Source organism: Perissodus microlepis, chromosome 15 (genome assembly GCF_051167445.1).
Source record: "Perissodus microlepis isolate ML-2025 ecotype Zambia chromosome 15, ASM5116744v1, whole genome shotgun sequence".
Lineage (NCBI taxonomy): Eukaryota > Metazoa > Chordata > Actinopteri > Cichliformes > Cichlidae > Perissodus > Perissodus microlepis.
In genome coordinates, this window is record NC_140475.1 from 3,104,527 (window position 1) to 3,121,774 (window position 17,248).

General features: G+C 41.7%; 1 protein-coding gene across 5 annotated transcripts in view; it reads left to right on the top strand.

The window, feature by feature from the left end:
- The window catches only part of ccdc85cb (coiled-coil domain containing 85C, b), a 46,547-nt gene extending 32,742 nt beyond the window's left edge, over nt 1–13,805 (top strand). The window contains exons 3-7 of one of the 5 annotated variants that reach the window (XM_084953242.1): nt 644–685; nt 5,374–5,478; nt 10,010–10,102; nt 10,534–10,632; nt 12,503–13,805. In XM_084953242.1, coding sequence (XP_084809368.1) covers nt 644–685; nt 5,374–5,478; nt 10,010–10,102; nt 10,534–10,632; nt 12,503–12,592 — 429 coding nt within the window. In that variant the 3' untranslated portion in view covers nt 12,593–13,805. The remainder of the gene's footprint in view (nt 1–643; nt 686–5,373; nt 5,479–10,009; nt 10,103–10,533; nt 10,633–12,502) is intronic. The other 4 variants (XM_084953243.1, XM_084953244.1, XM_084953245.1 and 1 more) reach the window with 4 other exon arrangements.
- Nucleotides 13,806–17,248: the final 3,443 nt, after the last annotated feature.

Genomic DNA, 17,248 nt, shown 5'->3' on the forward strand with positions numbered 1-17,248 from the left:
CCAGTCGAGCACAAACGGCAGATGATGAAACCGAAGCACACTAATCTGGTCACGTGAGGGGAAATCTGATTCTTTTGATTTTATTGGCAAAAAAAAAAAAAAACCAGCTCAGGCTTTAAGTTTATAATTTGGCCTCTTTAATTTTATCGCATCATTTTATGATGCGAGTCGGTTCGTTTGAATGCAAATCAGGTTGCACAGAGACGAGGCTGAATTTCACACTATAATTTGAAGTCTTTTTTTCCCACTTATATCCCAGCAGATTCATGTGTAGGCAGAGTGTAGGCTGTTATCACTGACATGAAACCTAAACGATCCTCATAATTATCTCTTACGCGCTACAGTTAGGTGTTACACATTGTCTCGCAGCAGTCCAAGGATAGAATATGAACTCCCGTCTTATAGTTTTTGTTCACGTTGTTTTCTGTAGACGTGAGGTTGGGATATGAATGTGTTCAAATGCAGTGCAAAATGTGAAACTGTTGAGACTGATTTATTTTATTTTTTTAACAAATACATTACCTTAATTTTATGTGTTTAAATCCATCAGCAAAACAGTTGCTTCCATTGCTGTTATTCACGGCTCCTCACAGAGCGAAACAACATAATAAACCATTCCACCATTATGTTTTTCTCTCCCTAGGCTTATAGCCGCTATAGCTTATCGCAAATACAGACGAGAAAGGTAATCTTCTGTGATGTCTGTGTTTGTTGGCTCTTCTGCTGGCCGGTTGGTTCAGCCTGTTTGGCCCTTTCACTCTTTTTACTCGTTTGGTGGTGGGACTTTTCACATCTTTGAGCTTCTTGCTTTCTCTTCTGTAGAGGCCTGACACTATCAAAGCAGCAGCTGTTCAAGGCAAGGCGACTCTTTGCAGTAATGTTTTATGTTGTGCCTTTCAGACAAGGAATCACCTCTGTGGTAATGTTTAAAGGGTAGGAGTATGATGATTTGTTCCCTTGATGGGATTAAGTTATTATGACGCAACAGCCTGTAGTGTTTTTTAGCTTAGCATAAAGGCTAGACGCTAGCTAGACTGCGGCAAAGATCGGGACTGTGACATCATCCACTGGCTTCTGAAGAAACCATTTCCACTTTGGCTAAAAAAAACAAATCCAATATGACGAGGAGGGGTGGGTCTGACCGTCAAACCACTTGCTCATCGGCTATGAATTTGTCAATATCAAATCGTTAGCTAATGAGCATACCGCAGATAATCCTCCAGTTTGAAACCTATTAGGACCAGGATTTATGAAATACACTTAATTTTCATGACCCAAAATGAGCGACTGAGCCCATAAACGCAGCTGGAAAGTATTTACACAAGTCAACTCAGAAACCCATTTTCACATAAATTACAGGACCTGAAATCATTTTGTTTTTAAGCAAAAACTACAGTGGAACTGAGAGGTCAAACGGACTGCAACCTAAGAAAACACCAGCAATAAGAAAAACGCTGCATACGCACACAAAATACAACGGAAATAGGAAACAAATGATTTCCAAAAGCACAAGGGAAGTGTTTCTGGGGAGACAATAACCCGACGGACTATTTGCAGGAACCAAAATATGCCAATAATTTTGCCGAGAGACACTTAAAAGAAGTGGATCTATTAGTTTTGTGAGGAAAGAAAAGATGAGAGGTAAGTGTGTTAGCTTAACTATTAGCCTAAAAATCCCTCATCAGTATTTTATGAATCATGAGATTAAAACACACTTACTTAGCATGTTTTGGTTCCTGTAACTGGTCCGTCGGGTTATTGTCTCCCCAGAAACACTTTGTGTGCTTTTGCAGCATTTTTCTTATTTCTTAAGTTGCAGTCCGTTTGGCCTCTCAGGGCCACCGTAAAAACACTTTGGATTTACTTTCCGGACCTGAAAGCTGCAGCCACTGTCTGTGGTTCAAAGTGCTAACATAACAGTATTATTAACACTTAGAACTTCTAATTAACATAATATATCATGTTTTTATACCATTAAAAAAAAGTTAAACAACACATAACTTCTGTTGCTTGTCAGTGGTCAAATCATGAGAGAGCATGTTATCAGACTCAAACGAGCTTTGTCCCCATCACTCCCTCTCGTCCTGTAGTGCTAAACTAACCAGTTTCTGGTTGTGACTTCATATCATTGACACACCTAATATTGATATTGATCTCCAACTTTTCGTAATACAGTAAAGTGCATTGACAAACATCACCACAGAAATGATTCACCTTGTGATTGTGCCGGTTTTCCAAGAACACGGGAAGTTAAGTGCACCGCCTTGCAGGGTTGTGGCTTCTGTGTCCAGGGGTTTCCTTTCTGTGCTGCTAGCATGCCGTGCTAATGAATGAACACAGGTGGCCCTTGCTTGTACGTGGCCTTTCTTGGCAAGAAAGCTTTTATCTGTCCTTGGAACTGCTCCGCACAGTGTTTGGTACAAGGTAACTTAAGTGAATGAATGCTACGTTGTGCTTTGGTGCATAAATGACACACGCATGTCCTAGCTTGTGTTGACGTCTGGAGGGCTGAATAATTAAAGATCCATGGGGCAAGCCAGGTAGATTCAGGCATCTGTTATGCATGGCCGAAACTTTTGTGTGAGTGCAACTGAACAATGAAGGACTGTCAATCTGAAGCTGAAAAATATGAATCTGTAATCTCTGGTTGTTGTTACTAAACATGACTTTCCCACAGAGGTGATAACAGGAAAATATTTGGTGAAAATAAGAATTACTGAAGTTTACCATTCAGTTAGATTTCATGATATCCTACCTGATGACGTGTGTGCATATTAGCAGGTTCAATTGTTACAATGGATTATCTTCCCCAGCGGATTGTATTGCCTAACTTCCTGTGTTATGAAACCGGCCCAGCGAAACTTGTGTTCAGCTAGAGGAAACAATGGCCTCTTAGTGCAGGAATGCTGACCCTCCAGACCAGCGTGGCTGAGGTATTTTAACCATACTAAAGGGAGCGTGGAGGGAGTTAACAGCAGGATCCCACAGTGGATATTAACATTAACGAGGGCCTACGCAGCCCAGGTGTAAACACAATTAGAAAAACAGGTGCGTGCACTCAGATGCACACATTCAGACATGCTCAGACACGCGCATCCTCCTCAGGCTTTCTCCCACTCAGCTCTCCCATTTCTTCCAGCTGTTACTTGTCTCTAGTCGAGCTCGCACACGAACTCCGGACGATGTTGAGATAATCTGGTCCGGACGTTGTCGGAAGTTCACTCTTGGTAAATACTGTTTGGTTTAGGTCAGGGTGAGTCAGGCATCTTGTAAACTTTGCATTTGGGAGCTTGCAACCCAAAGCACTTTTATCACCCAATGTCAGAAATTTGCGCCGTCGTTGAGAGAGGCTCAGACCTGTGGAGAAAATATCTTTTGTCAACTCACTACAGTGTGTGAAGCACTCATGCACTCCTCCTCAATCCACACTGACACTTTGTCATGAAATTGACAAGTGTAAGCACATAATGACCTGTATATCAGACGATGCTCCGTCCCCTGAGTCACTGCAATAAGCCCCAAACTCTCAAACACTTAATGTTATGGCTGTCAGGCTTTGCATTCATGGCATAATTGGGTAACAATAATGATGGAAGAGCGACGTATTTACGTTTAAAGACCAGGTCATTGATTTCAGATGCAAAAATACTGAGGCTAAAGCTGCGTGTCCCAGATTAGCATCCATACTGCACCGGCATATGATGTACAGCGCAACTGTCTAACGGTGTAACTGTGATAAGGAAACGCCTCTTATTTCAGTCTAGCACGAGTTGCTCTGATTTAACAGTTTCCATCCTGTATTTGATTAAATCACGGCTTTGGAGGAGCATCCCGCTGTCCTTCCTACCCTTTTGTCAAAGTGGCATCACCCCTGCCCCTCATAACTCAAACAGGAAACGATGCAAGACACCCACAGCATCTTCCCGTCAGCACCAAGAACATTGTGATGGATGGATAAGATGCAGGGCCCCTGAATTTTAGCCAGGAAGACTGCAGCGAGCCAACTGTCCTCAGCTGTCTGGCAAACAAATGGCTTTGCTGGTCTCAGCGGTCAAGGTCATGTCAGGGTGGGAAGTAAAGTTGGAGATGTGTGATGGTTAAATGAAAAGCTAGACTCAGGGAGAGGTCTGCATCGGTAACGTAAAACTCTTTTGCAAGCCTTCTTATTCAGGTGATCAACTATGCGTTTGTGTCACCCCTCCTGATTTTGACATTTAAGGTTACCAGACACAAAGCTTATAGAGATGTCAAAAAAGATGCACTATTGAGGGCATGAATATGGAAACCGAAAGGATAGATCAAGAAGCGCCAGGGGGAGGACTGGAAAAGGTTAGAGGAACATTACAAGGATACTGAGTTGGAGGAGAGAAGAGGAGCAGGAATATCAAAGGACGGGGAAGACGAGGGGAATGCTGATTGTGGCTTTGTGTGTGCGAGCGTGCACCTGAGTGTGTCTCACAAACACACACACACACACACAAAAATAATACAAAGGCAGACGACACAGCACAATGTCCGGGCATTCATAGACACACACCCACAGCTCAACGGGTTATTTATAGCCGAGCGCTCCCAGGCATCACGTGTGTCCATGCACCGCGCCACGCACAGAGGGAACACTAGTGCGCGACACGAGAAATGTCACAAGGAACAGTGGTGTTTGCCGTGTCCCTGCCTGCAGAGCGAAGCTGGGCTGGTAACTGCCCCCCAGGAACCAGTGGTCTTTGGCTGCTAATGAGGACAAATATTAGGCATGTTGCCCCTATGTAGTGAACCTCAATGAAGGCAAAACGGGATACTTCCGCACACGAGCAATGGCGTGAGAGTGATGATGAGGAAAAGTGCCTTGTATGGTGAGGGAGACACAGCCAAAGACTTTAATAAACCCCCTTGGATGGAAATACCAACGGGCAAACCCCGGGTAGTAACAAAGATGCTGGTAGTTGTGCATCTAGTGACACAGATGCAAGAAGAGCAAATTGATGTAAAATTGCTTCACAGGCAGTGTTTTCTCGGTTTATGTGCACAAAACTGGGCTAATCTCTATCAAATGTTGGTGATGGTACTTGCGAGTACCTCAGGATTTTGAGTATTTGAGTAAAAAGTGGCCGTTTTTATGTTAAAATATCTCTCATAGAGGCAAATACATTGATTTTGTCAACGTTGTCAGAATGAATATTAAAGTCAAATTAGTGCCAAAGTGGACAAACTGACAGGATTCCCTGTGTGTTTGCACTCTGTCTTGGATTATTAACTTTGATTTATTAGCATGCAGTGAAGCCACTCTTTGGGTAATTTTAGGTAAAACTCACATTGAAGTCTTATTTTTCTTTTTTTTCCTTTGGTGTTTGTTTTGTGACCGTTTGTGCCCAGCAGTGTAACCCAGGTGACCTTCGTGCCCTGAGGAAGGGAATGACTCTGTACCACTCAGAGTCCCAGCTGTCCTCACTGCCCCAGCGCCAGGAAGCCATGCACATGGTCAGTAATGAGAAGACTGACACACACGCACACATATGCAAACACACAAATTTGGAGAAGGCTAACCACCTATACTAAGATTCACACTGATACGCTTAGATGAATACCCGCTCACACTAACCGCTAAGACAATAGTCACAGCAATCAGTCAGCGCTATGACTGCTTATACAGATGTGGTTACATAAAGAGACAGGGCTTAATTGCACACAGACATGCACATGCTTAATTGTAGGGAGCGCTATGCCAGTGCCTCCACGGCAAAATCAAGTCAAGTCAGCTCTAATTCACTTTACTTCTCACACTCCAATTAAACCTCCACAGGCAACCTCGCTCTCGCTTACACGTGACAGGAAGAAGAAAAAAGAGAGAGGGAGAAGAAAAGGAATGAAAGGAAATGGGGCATAAGGGGGATGATCCAGACAGAGTCTTAGACAGAAGAGAAACTAAGGCAGAGATCAGGATAGAAATTTAGCATAGTCAGCACTCTTCCTCATATCCTGTCCCTGCTTTTTCTTCCTCCCTGGAGCTTGTTTGAACCAAATTCCACTATGAAAATAATAATCCTCCCCACTCCACCTCCACCCTTAACCCTGCCAATGTCTTCAGGAGGAGAGGATTGGCAATTAAGGAAGGTCAGAGTCGGGCTATGCTGCTACTCATGAGACTAAATCTTCCTTGTGTTAAAAAATATATATATATTTTTTTGTTTGTTTTAATCACAGGGTCATTTTGCAGCACAGAGGTAAATTGTGAATTGTAGGTTCCCCATATTTACAGTGTAGTTTTATATGAAATAAGGTCAAACTTTTGACGTGCTATGAATAAGACATTTAACAGGCATGTGTTGTGTAGTGAAAAAATATGCTGGATATAAAAATGTTGGATATATTTGATTAAATCATCATGTAACTATATTTTTGCTTTAGCATCATGAATTTGGTATTAAAATAGTTTTATGTATTGTTAAATTAGAATTATTAGCAGCAGCGCTTTTTATTCATTGTTTCATTTATTCATCATTTCATTGTGTATTTAGTGGTGCGTCTTAAAAATTCAGTCCACACCAATTTTAGTGACTGTTAAATTATGTATGGGTGACGTACGCCGAACAAACGCAAGCGATGAACATAACATTAAGATGATTAAATGTACATAATATATCAGAAAAGAACATATTTATATTTATGTTACATCCCGATTTATATTACATCCATAAGAATTGGGATGTAATATAAATTGAAAAAATGTATAGATATTAATAAGTATGTGTGACAATATTTGTTCAAAGTTCGTTCTTAACTGTCGTTCTGTTAAGGAGGAGATAGTTTATGTATGTACACATCCTATGATATAGTAACATTTTCCTGCAAACTAGCTGCTACGCTTTGCTAACGTTTAGATTTAGATTATTATTTTATGCTTTATATTTATATTTAAATATTTCTAAGATTATATATGTTGCTCGTTAGATTGAACGACTTAACTCTAAATTTCGAGTTACTTTTCTCAAAATTTCGAGTTAATAACTCTAAATTTAGAGTTAGCTACATGGAATTTGCACTCAAAACCGGATCGCAACAAATTGGCGCTTTCGAGAGCACGTTTGGTGATAGTAACGCCATGTGATACAGCTAATAACACAAAGATTTCATCATTTGTGAAGCCACGCTGAAAATTATCAGCAATTTATGCATTCATGACTGGCTGTAATACTAGTAGCTTAGCTGTAGCATTTGTAGCTGAGGGCTTCAGCTTCCGGTTAACAAGGAAATGACATAATTCACGTAGATTACTGGTTGGCAGCGCTAACTCGAAGTTTCGAGTTATTAACTCAAAATTTTGAGAAAATTAAGTTAAAATTTTCTAGCTACTTTTCTCAAAATTTAGAGTTAATAAATTGAAATTCCGAGAAAATATCTTGAAATTTTGAGAAAATAAGTCAAAATTTGGAGTTATGGATTCTTTTTTTTTTTTTTTTTTTTTTTTCTCCAGTGGCGGAAATGGGCTTCCATAAGTAACAATACAATGCAAGCTGTAAAATTTTATAATAAATACATGAAGTGCTGTATTTCTCTCATACTCTCTGCTCTGTAAAAATAACTCTAAAATACACATATTTCTCTATATGCTTATATAAATCTAAAAAGCTGTGAAACTCTTCTTCAGAGAGAGAAGAGAGGAAGTAAAGAGAGTGGCAAGCTAATAGCTGCTAGTTGTCAGTTAGCCTAGCTTAGCTTAGCTTAGCTTAGTGCAGTGATAAAGCGGTGAGAAATGGCTAGTCTGGAGCTATTTGACAATAAAATAATCCACCACCATGACTGTAATATGTTCTTGTGGGTTTATAAATTGTACAATAAAGGCAGATTTTTTTTATTTTATTTTATTTTTTAGCTTTGTCTGCTAATGGCTTTGTTTGTGACAAGCCCACAGAACAGCACTAACGTTGAGCTCTGTAGTTTGCCCAGTTCATGTTGGGGTGCAGGGAAAGAAGGCATAAAATCGAAGATGAGATGTGGGACTTCAGAATGACTTCAGTGAAGTGGACTCTTAGTTGTGTGTGTCCCTCCCAATCGATCAGCTCATCCTCTATATTCACTTCTTTGTCTTACTCAGTTTCAGGTCAGTGAGCGTACATGAGATTGTCAAATAGAAGACGCTCAACAGTCTGTGCTCATTTTCGTATGTTTAAACTTCAAACCATTGCTCCTGACAGTGTTTGTGCCCCTGCCCGCCTCCTGCTGCAATGACCCAAATCAGCCCTGTTAATGCAGGAGATGCTTACAGTCTTACGAGCAGTAAACACTGCCCCGAGCTATCTGTGTCCAAATCCTTTTCTTGACTGCACTGCTCTTGGCAAATGCTTGCAGTGAATGTTTACATATTTCAAATATTAGAATATCACAAAAGGCTTAACGATGATTTATACATTCATACTTTCAGTCAGACCAAAGTCCACTTCACTGTATGGAAGCTGTTACCTTTTGTTGGTATAAAGACGCAGTCTTAACTCACTGGAAAATTGAAGCGCTTGTAAAGTATGGATAGGTCTTTGTGATGCACATACAGATAACTGGATATCATAAATGGCATAAATTTTAAAAACAACTCTATTTGTCTTTTGTATTATGTGTTTTTACACACAGAAAGTTTTGCAAGCGTAATTTTTAGGTCAAACATGAGCGAGCAGCTGTTGGAACGAGCGAACTCAACTGTGTCTGTGGAATACTAAACAAAATGTTTCCCTCGGATGTCTGGATGAATTTGCTGTGTTGTTTAGCTGCTCTTTGATCAGACAGTTGCAGATTTAAAGAGAAACCTTGGAATCCACACAGGCAAAAACAAAAAGGGTGGGTAAATTTAATATACTAAATATGTGCAAAAAAGGGGGCTTGGACTGGCATCTGCACTGGATTACATCAAGTATCAAACCAGTCCAAGCTTTTCTGGTACTGTATGTAATTAAGTGGATGTCATAAATGGTTGTTTTGATGTAGTTAAACTAAGACACTGCGTCAGTTCAAGTGCTGGCAAAATGTGCAAATGTACACTCACATTCACTTTCATTCTATTTTTCTCATGTCAGAGCTTGTAAATATAATGCTCAACCTGTCTGAGGATAACATCAAATTATGCTTTAAAAACATGGAAACGTGCCGTTAAGCTCTTTTTTTTTTTTTTCTATAAATCTCCCACTTTGACCTTTTCTTGTCCAATGGTTGAAAGAATACTTTTCTTATTGGTTTGTATGGCCAAAAGCCTCTAGACGTAAATCAGTGCTTCGTGCGGTTTATGTGATGTGAATAAACTGCTGGGCAGTTTCCACAAATCGGTCCTCTTGGGTGCAGTGGGATTATTATTTTATCTCCGTGCTATCAGGTTACGTGGGATCATTCTGGCACCCAAATGGGGCCAGCGGGCATGGAGGGAGCTGACAGGCGCATCACTAGTGAGCAGAGAATTTAACCCAGGCTAACAGAGCCAGGGATCTGTGTCTAATGCAAGACCCCGATGCCAGGTTACAGTGAATGGGACCCATTGTGTATCCCAGCGATCTCTGTGTCCCTCAGACAGAGACCCACTGTCTGGAACTACCCGGGAGGGGGGTGGTGATGAGTCAAGCAAAGTCCCCCCCCCCAGTCTCTTTCCTGGCTGGCTGCTCCCATCACACCAGGTTAAATCACACTGTGCAGGTAGCAGACCAGAGGAGGGAGTGGAATACAAAAGAAACAGGGAAGAAAAACACCAGTGGAGGATTGGTGATTTGAGCTGGTATGAAGGGGGTGACATTTTCAGTGCGACAGTACAGGAATACTCTCTTTTTAAATCCGAACAGATGCCCCCTGATGGGACGAGTGGGGCCTCTTTTTTGGTATCTTGACTCAAATGAAGAGCTCTTTGCAGATGTCCTGGCTGGTGCAGGTCAACACCTGCATCTGTCACAGTTCTCCCGCTCCCTAACATCTTCTCAGTTGCCATTGTTATGTTATTGTTTCTTTCTCTCACTCTCTGTTTTTTTTTCTCTCCCCTTAGGGGACTGGACGTCTACCAACTAGCGAGTCCTCTCCAGCTACAGGCTATTTGTCCTGCGTCCAAAAGCCTGAGGCTGTGGTCCATGCCATGAAGGTAATATTAGTCAGGGAAATCAATCACAGGGTGTAATTGTTGGTAAACAGTGTTACAGCTTTTGTATCATTGATGCAGCTGTGATGCTATCATAGTGCTGTTCCTGGAGAATTTGCAGGATGATGCCTGAAGGCTATTATGGCATAACTGCGACCAGCGTGACAGTTCAAATGTGGGAAAAACACATTTGTTGCTAATGTAATGTTACTTTCTTTCTTTCTTTCTACTTTCTAGCATTATATTAGCAGATAAAGTAGTACCAGACCATGCCTAGAAGTACTTAACCATGTTCAAGTGGGTCAGGCTGGTAGCGCTATGGAAAAAAACAAGAACACATTGGCAGTTAGGCTGGAAGATAACAGCGTTGCCTAGTGTAGTTCTGTAAATACAGAAGGAAAATGAGACGTGTCCAACACTGTGTCTGCCATCAGGTGCTGGAGGTCCACGAGAACTTGGATAAGCAGGTTCCTGAGGACTATGAGGATGATCTCAGCGAGAAAGAGAAGGCCATTGTGCGAGAGATGTGCAATGTAAGTGCACCTACGAGATGTACTCGTATCCCGGTCTTTATTCTAATTGTCTGTGTGTTGTCATGATTATTGGAGAGCCTGAAAGTGGGGGGCTAGGTGGGTGTCTGAGCTCTCACACAGGTCTGTTGCCATCACTGCAGAACCACTTAGCTAATCACACCACAGGTTTGTCACTGATGTAGTGCCAATAATATAAAATGCACTATATGCAGACCATTAGTGTAACAATGGAAACATGAGGAATTTTATAGTTGTAAATTCAGTCAGTCTGTTCATTAGCTTTTTAGATTCATTCTACTAGATTCAAATCAGGTCAGTTTTGAGCCTTTTTTGCTAATGAGGAACTCGTTTGGGCTCATTTGGTTTGGAATGACACAGCAGCACTCCCTCTTTCTTTCTTTCTATCCATCCCTCTGTCTCTCTTTTCGTGCCCCCCTTTTCCACTCCAAAGCTGAAAGCCCAAAGTATAGAGGCTCATAGTTGAGCTGTCAGAGCAATTAAACTGGTGCGGCAGGAAAAAGAGCACCACCCCCTCCTCCCTCCCAATAGCGCTCCTCCACCTCACCCTTCTATTCTTCCACCTCTCATTTTCCCCTCATCTTTCTCTGTCTGTGCTGAAAAGGCCTTTCCCAGGATAAAAAGGTCTGCTGATTAGCGCGAGTACGAGAGTCGGGTTATCTGGGCCCTGCAGAGGTATGTGACAAGCCAGGAATGGGGAAGCACTACAATAGTACCTCTGTAACATCACCGGGGTCCCGCGGGGGCCCCTCTCACTCTCATAGAGAGATTTCAGCACCGGAGAGACGACACGGACTGAGATAGAGTCCCGTTCTTGTCTTTATGCTTTGATAGAAATGGAAAATAGGTGCAGTGCTTCATTGAAATGTTCAAACATATACAGTGTATAAGATAACAGTTGGGATAACTCCAAAGAGCTTAAAAGTCAATATTCGATGTGTCCACCTTTATTCCTTACTAACTCTCTTAAGCAGCATTTCTTAAAGTGGTGTTTGGGAATATTTCTCCAGGCTTCCTGAAGGACATTCATGGCTGCTTTTTGATCCCACGCTGCTTCAGTAATGTTGAGGAGGAAGGCCTGTCCGTGACTGATACGGCTCCATTGTGCGCTTTTTCCATCCGTGTATGCTTTTACTGCACTGGGAGTGTGTTTGGGATCGTTGTCATGCTGAAAAATGAAGCTGTTGCCAGTCAGACATTTTCCAGATGGTGCTACACGGTGCGCTAAAACCTCACTGTGCTTTTCTCCCTTTAAAATTCCATAAATCTCGAACACCACTGGCTGAAACGCTGCCCAAAACCATGACAGAGCCTCCACCGTGTTGTACAGATGGCTGTTGACCCTCTCTCCTGACCTCGGCCATACATACTGATGATGGTGTGAACCCAAACTTTCAAATTTTGGTTCATCACATCGATCAGACCTGTTGCAACAGATTTTTCACACCCTGCCTTTCTTAAGAATGGGCCACCCCTTCTACTGAAGCCCTTTCTGATCAGGTTTCAGTGAACAGTAGACGTATCAACTGAAGAATGAGTCCAAAGAAAAACTTTGAAAGACCTTCAGAAAGGCTGGAGGACTGTTGCTCAAGACCACTTAAAAAATTATGAGAAAATCCGGCTCCTTGAAAGCAAAATATAAAGAAGCTCGAGACTTCTGCACTGTACTGAAGCTCTACTGTAGTGTGTGTGAGTGTGTGTAGTCTTCCCAGCTCAAAGCCAAACTGTGGGCATTTGAAGTTTTCCCTCTTGAAGAAGAAAGTCTTTTCTTTCCAGTCTCTGTGTCTGCCCGTCTTTCTCTCGCTGTTCCTCTTCCTCGCTCAGCTCCTCTTCTCTCCTCTTCTGTTCGCAGGTGGTGTGGAGAAAACTGGGTGATGCAGCAGGATCAAAGCTGTCCGTCAGACAGCACCTCTCTGGTAACCAGTTCAAAGGCCCGCTGTAGCATATCAGCCCTAGAGAGAGACGGAGAGATATCAGGATCCACACTCACCTGAAACGCCACCTTCCCACCTGCACCTACACGGACCCGTCACGCCACCGTGCTCCCTCCTGCCGACAGCACCCGGCATTCCTCCGGCAAACGCTCTCTTTTTAGACTGGCTACAGAATGGACCTGTTAGTCTCGTTGTTCACGTGAACAACGTTGCCTGTATACGTTTTTGGATCTCTGCGCTGACATGTTGACAGCCGGCAGCTAGTGTCACCAACCCGCCACTTTTCTGCATCGGTTTGGAGGCTTTCTCTTTTCTCTCTGTAAACAAACACACCCCGCTTTCGCTCCTTTAGAGCTTAGCTGAGCTGTAATAAGCTAGGGATGAGACGTGGTTTCGAGCACAGGTGAGGGGGGTGGGGGGGCAGAAGTTGGCAACAGTGAGGCGATTAATACTAGTTTCTATAGAGAGAGACACCCCCATCCCCTCCCGAGCTCCTGTCACATGTATGACCCCGCCTCCCCACTTCCTCCAGCGGTCAATGAGTATAACTAGCATTAGCATTCTATAATGTTAGCCAAGTGAAACCCACTGTGACCTAGCGCCTTTTTGCTCGTAAGACAAGTCTATGGATAATAAAGTCTAGAGATCGCTGTTAACTCGTGTATATTATGTATAAAACCATAGCATTACTTCATTGTTTCTGTTGATTTGACTTTATTTTGTATTCTAGCGTGGCCATGTGATCAACAATTGAGTTTTAAAGAGCACACACACACACACCTACATATACACACACACACACACACAGACCTCAAACAGGGTTTGCTTTTGGTAATACACTATTTTTTTGTTATTGTCATTGTTATTATTATCATTCTTTTCCAGATGAATTGCTCTTACTCCTTCTCTCTGTAATGTTTGTTCAAATGTATCCGGGCCATTCTGAATCTGCCGTCTCGCTCTGTTTATTAAGGAACAGATAAATTTTCTTACTTTTGTGAAACGGGCTAAAAATTGTATGCTGTGTGCATGCTTGACAATCATTCTCTCAGGTTGGGAGGGCTACAGCTTTACCTTTGCCCATCTGTGACTGTGCGCGCATGTGTGTGTGAGTGTGTTTAAGAGTGTGAGTCTGTGTGGGAGGAGACTGAATGGTTGGAGCTGTAGCATCTGCCTGTGAATCCTCTTTTTTTGGGCCATTGAACCCTGGTTACAGCCCGATTGAAGACATTTTCTGAATCCATCCAAAATAAAATGTAATTGCTATAACTAAAATATCCTGAACCTCCCCACTCAGTTTGATCTGCTCTGAAACTTTTTTTATACAGTGGTTTGAAAAGTGCATGTTTGTCACAGTTGCAGGTTGCAGGTTTCAGATCATCAAACAAATTTAAATATTAGATAAAGATAACACAAGTAAACACAAAATGCAGTTTCTAAATTAAGGTGTTTATTATTAATGGGGAAAAAATCCAAACCTGCATGGGCCTGTGTGGAAAAAGTGATAACTGGTAACCTAATAACTGGTTGGGCCAGCAAAAACAGCAATAAAGCAGCAACAACTGCAATCAAGCATTCACAATAACTGGCAATGAGTCTTTGACAGCGCTGTGGGGGAATGTTGGCCCTCTCATCTTTGCAGAATTGTTGTAATTCAGTCACATTGGAGGGTTTTCGAGCATGAGCCGCCTTTTTAGGGTCCTGCCACAGCATCTCAATCGGATTCTGGTCAGGACTCATTTTACTTTGCTTAAGCCATTCAGAGGTGGTATTGCTGGCGTGTTTTGGGTCACTGTCCTACTGCAGAACCCAAGTGCGCTTCAGCTTGAGGTCACAAACAGATGGCCGGACAGTTGTAGGATGTTTTGGTAGACGACAGAATTCATGGCTCCATTTACAACAGCCAGTCTTCCTCCTGAGGCAGCTTAACAGCCCCCGCCCATCACACTACCGCTGTGACCCTTTCCAGACTGAAAGCTGTCGGTGTCTTTGTTTCTCAGGTGTTTCTTCGAGTCGTAGCATGATGTGTTGCTTTTTGAGATCTTTTAGCCTGCTCCACTTTGTCAGACAGGTTCTATTTAAGTGATTTCTCGATTCAACAGGTCTGCCAATAATCAGGCCCGAGTGTGTTTAGTGAAACTGAACTGTGTGGGGGTTTTTTTGTTTGTTTGTTTGTTTGTTTTTTAACTGAACTGTGGTTAATCACAGTTAATTCCTGATTTAACAACAGGGGCGATTACTTTTTCACACAGGAACAGGTAGGTTTGGATAACTTTTCTCCCTTAATCAGTGAAATCACCATTTAAAAACAGTGTTTTATACTTACTCGGGCTGTTTTTGCCTAATATTAAAATGTGTGTTGATGATCCAAAACATGTAAGTGTAACAAATATGCAAAACACTGGGAAATCAGGAAGGGGGCAAAGAGTTTTTCACACCACTGTATCTCTGACGATAAGGGTAGGGAAAGAAAAGTCACATAGATGGATATTAGACGGTTTCTCGCATCATGGATTCAGCAGGTGTGTTTATGCAGTGCGTGTTTTATTGAAGTTATTTTTTCTTTTTTAGAATATGAGATAAGTCTTCCCTTTGATGTCTCCGTACCATAAAACACTAACATTTAAAACAAAATTTTTTTCTTGATGTCAGAATGAACAAATACTGTTTGTCGGTGTATTTATTGCCAGGTGTAACATAGTGAGATAGAGATGGGAGCGCAGTTGGTAACTGAATGGTCACGTTTTAAACTCATCAGACGGATTTCGTGTTATTAAAGTTGTCTGATGAGTTTGCCGAGTGACTCGACAGCTCAGGCTCTCCCATCTCTAGTGTTATTTGTTCCAAATTAGAACATTTCTGAGGCTACCCGTTTGTCCACCTTGGTACTCTCAATTAAAGGGTTAAAATATATAGATATATATATATATATATATATATATATATATATATATATATATATATATATATATATATATAATAATAATAATAATAATAATCAAAGTCTGATTTTTTTTTTTTTAAAGTGTCCTTTTTCTAGGAACCGATTTGAAGCCATTATACAATTTTGAATACTTTATATATGGCAAATGATTTGAGACGTGCCACACTGTTTTCTTTATTGTGTTTTAATTTGGACCCAGCTGTATATTTGAAAAAAAAAAAAAAAGCATCTGTAGTGTTTTTTTTTCCTGCCTATATGCTAAAGCCACAATACAGAAACCTAGAATCTACAGTGTAAATGTCTATTCCTTTAGTAACTAGCATGACTGGAACCTCTTTTCGTGGTTTCACCAATAAAGGTGAATATTTCGCTGGTGAGACCGAAAACATGAAATAGTCCACTTTTAGAAACATTTGGAAGAAAATAAACAAGTTGCTTAATGATGTTGTGAGCGGCTCTTTATTTAAGCATGCGCTACAATTTTATTTTTTATTTTTTCACTAGCTGAGGTAGGCTGCCCTCTGGTGGCGGAACAGTGGAAATAAAAATGTAAAACCAAAAACTGGAATGCGCACCACTGGCCAATTTATTAGGTACCCCTGTTCCCTTCAAATGTGCCTTCATTCTTGGCGTAGTTTTAAAGAAGATGTTGAAAACAAAACAGTGATTTTGGTCCACGTTGGCAGGATAGGGTGACACAGTTTCTGCACATTTACGGTGAAAAATGGACATGTAAGTAAGTAAAGTTTATTTATATAGCACCTTTCACAGATATGTCACAAAGTGCTTTACAAGGTAAAAACATAATACAGTCATAAAATACATCATAAAAACCCTGGTCTGCAACAATACTCAGACAGGCTTTTAAATGTGGCATTTAGATGATGCTCATAGCATATAGGTTGTGCTGGATCAGGTGACCCTGTATCCTCCCTGCAATAGGTGTCGGCTGCTGGGGAATTCCCATGATGCACTGAGTGTTTCTTCTTCAGTCACCTTTCTCACTCACTATGTGTTAATAGACCTGCACTGAATCATACCTGTTATTATCTTCTGTCTCTCTTCCACAGCATGTCTTTATCCTGTCTTCCTTCTCTCACCCCAACCGGTCGCAGCAGATGGCCCCGCCCCTCCCTGAGCCTGGTTCTGCCGGAGGTTTCTTCCTGTTAAAAGGGAGTTTTTCCTTCCCACTGTCCTACTTGTTCATAGGGGGTCATATGATTGTTGGGTTTTTCTCTGTATGTATTATTGTAGGGTCTACCTTACAATATAAAGCGCCTTGAGGCGACTGTTGTTGTGATTTGGCGCTGTATAATATAATTGTATGTTCAGAGATGCTCTTCTGCATACCTTGGTTGTAATGACTGGTTATTTGAGTAAGTGTAGCCTTCCTATCATCTCAAAACATTCTCCTCTGACCTCTGACATCAACTACGTATTTTTGCCAAGAGATCTGCCGCTCACTTTCTTTCCCATTTAACTTCACCAGGTCATCATGACTACGTCTATCTGCCTAGATGCGCTGGGTTGCTGCTATGCGATTGATTAGATATTTGCGTCAATAAGCAGTTGAATGGGTGGACTGAAGAAGTGGGGGAGTATCATTTTCACTGCTAAAACCGATTAGTGGAAAAGGTATCTGCTCATCTGTCTGTATCCTGGCCTCTGTTCATAAACATTTGACTGGTGGAGATAAGGAGGAACATGAGCTGGTGTGTAA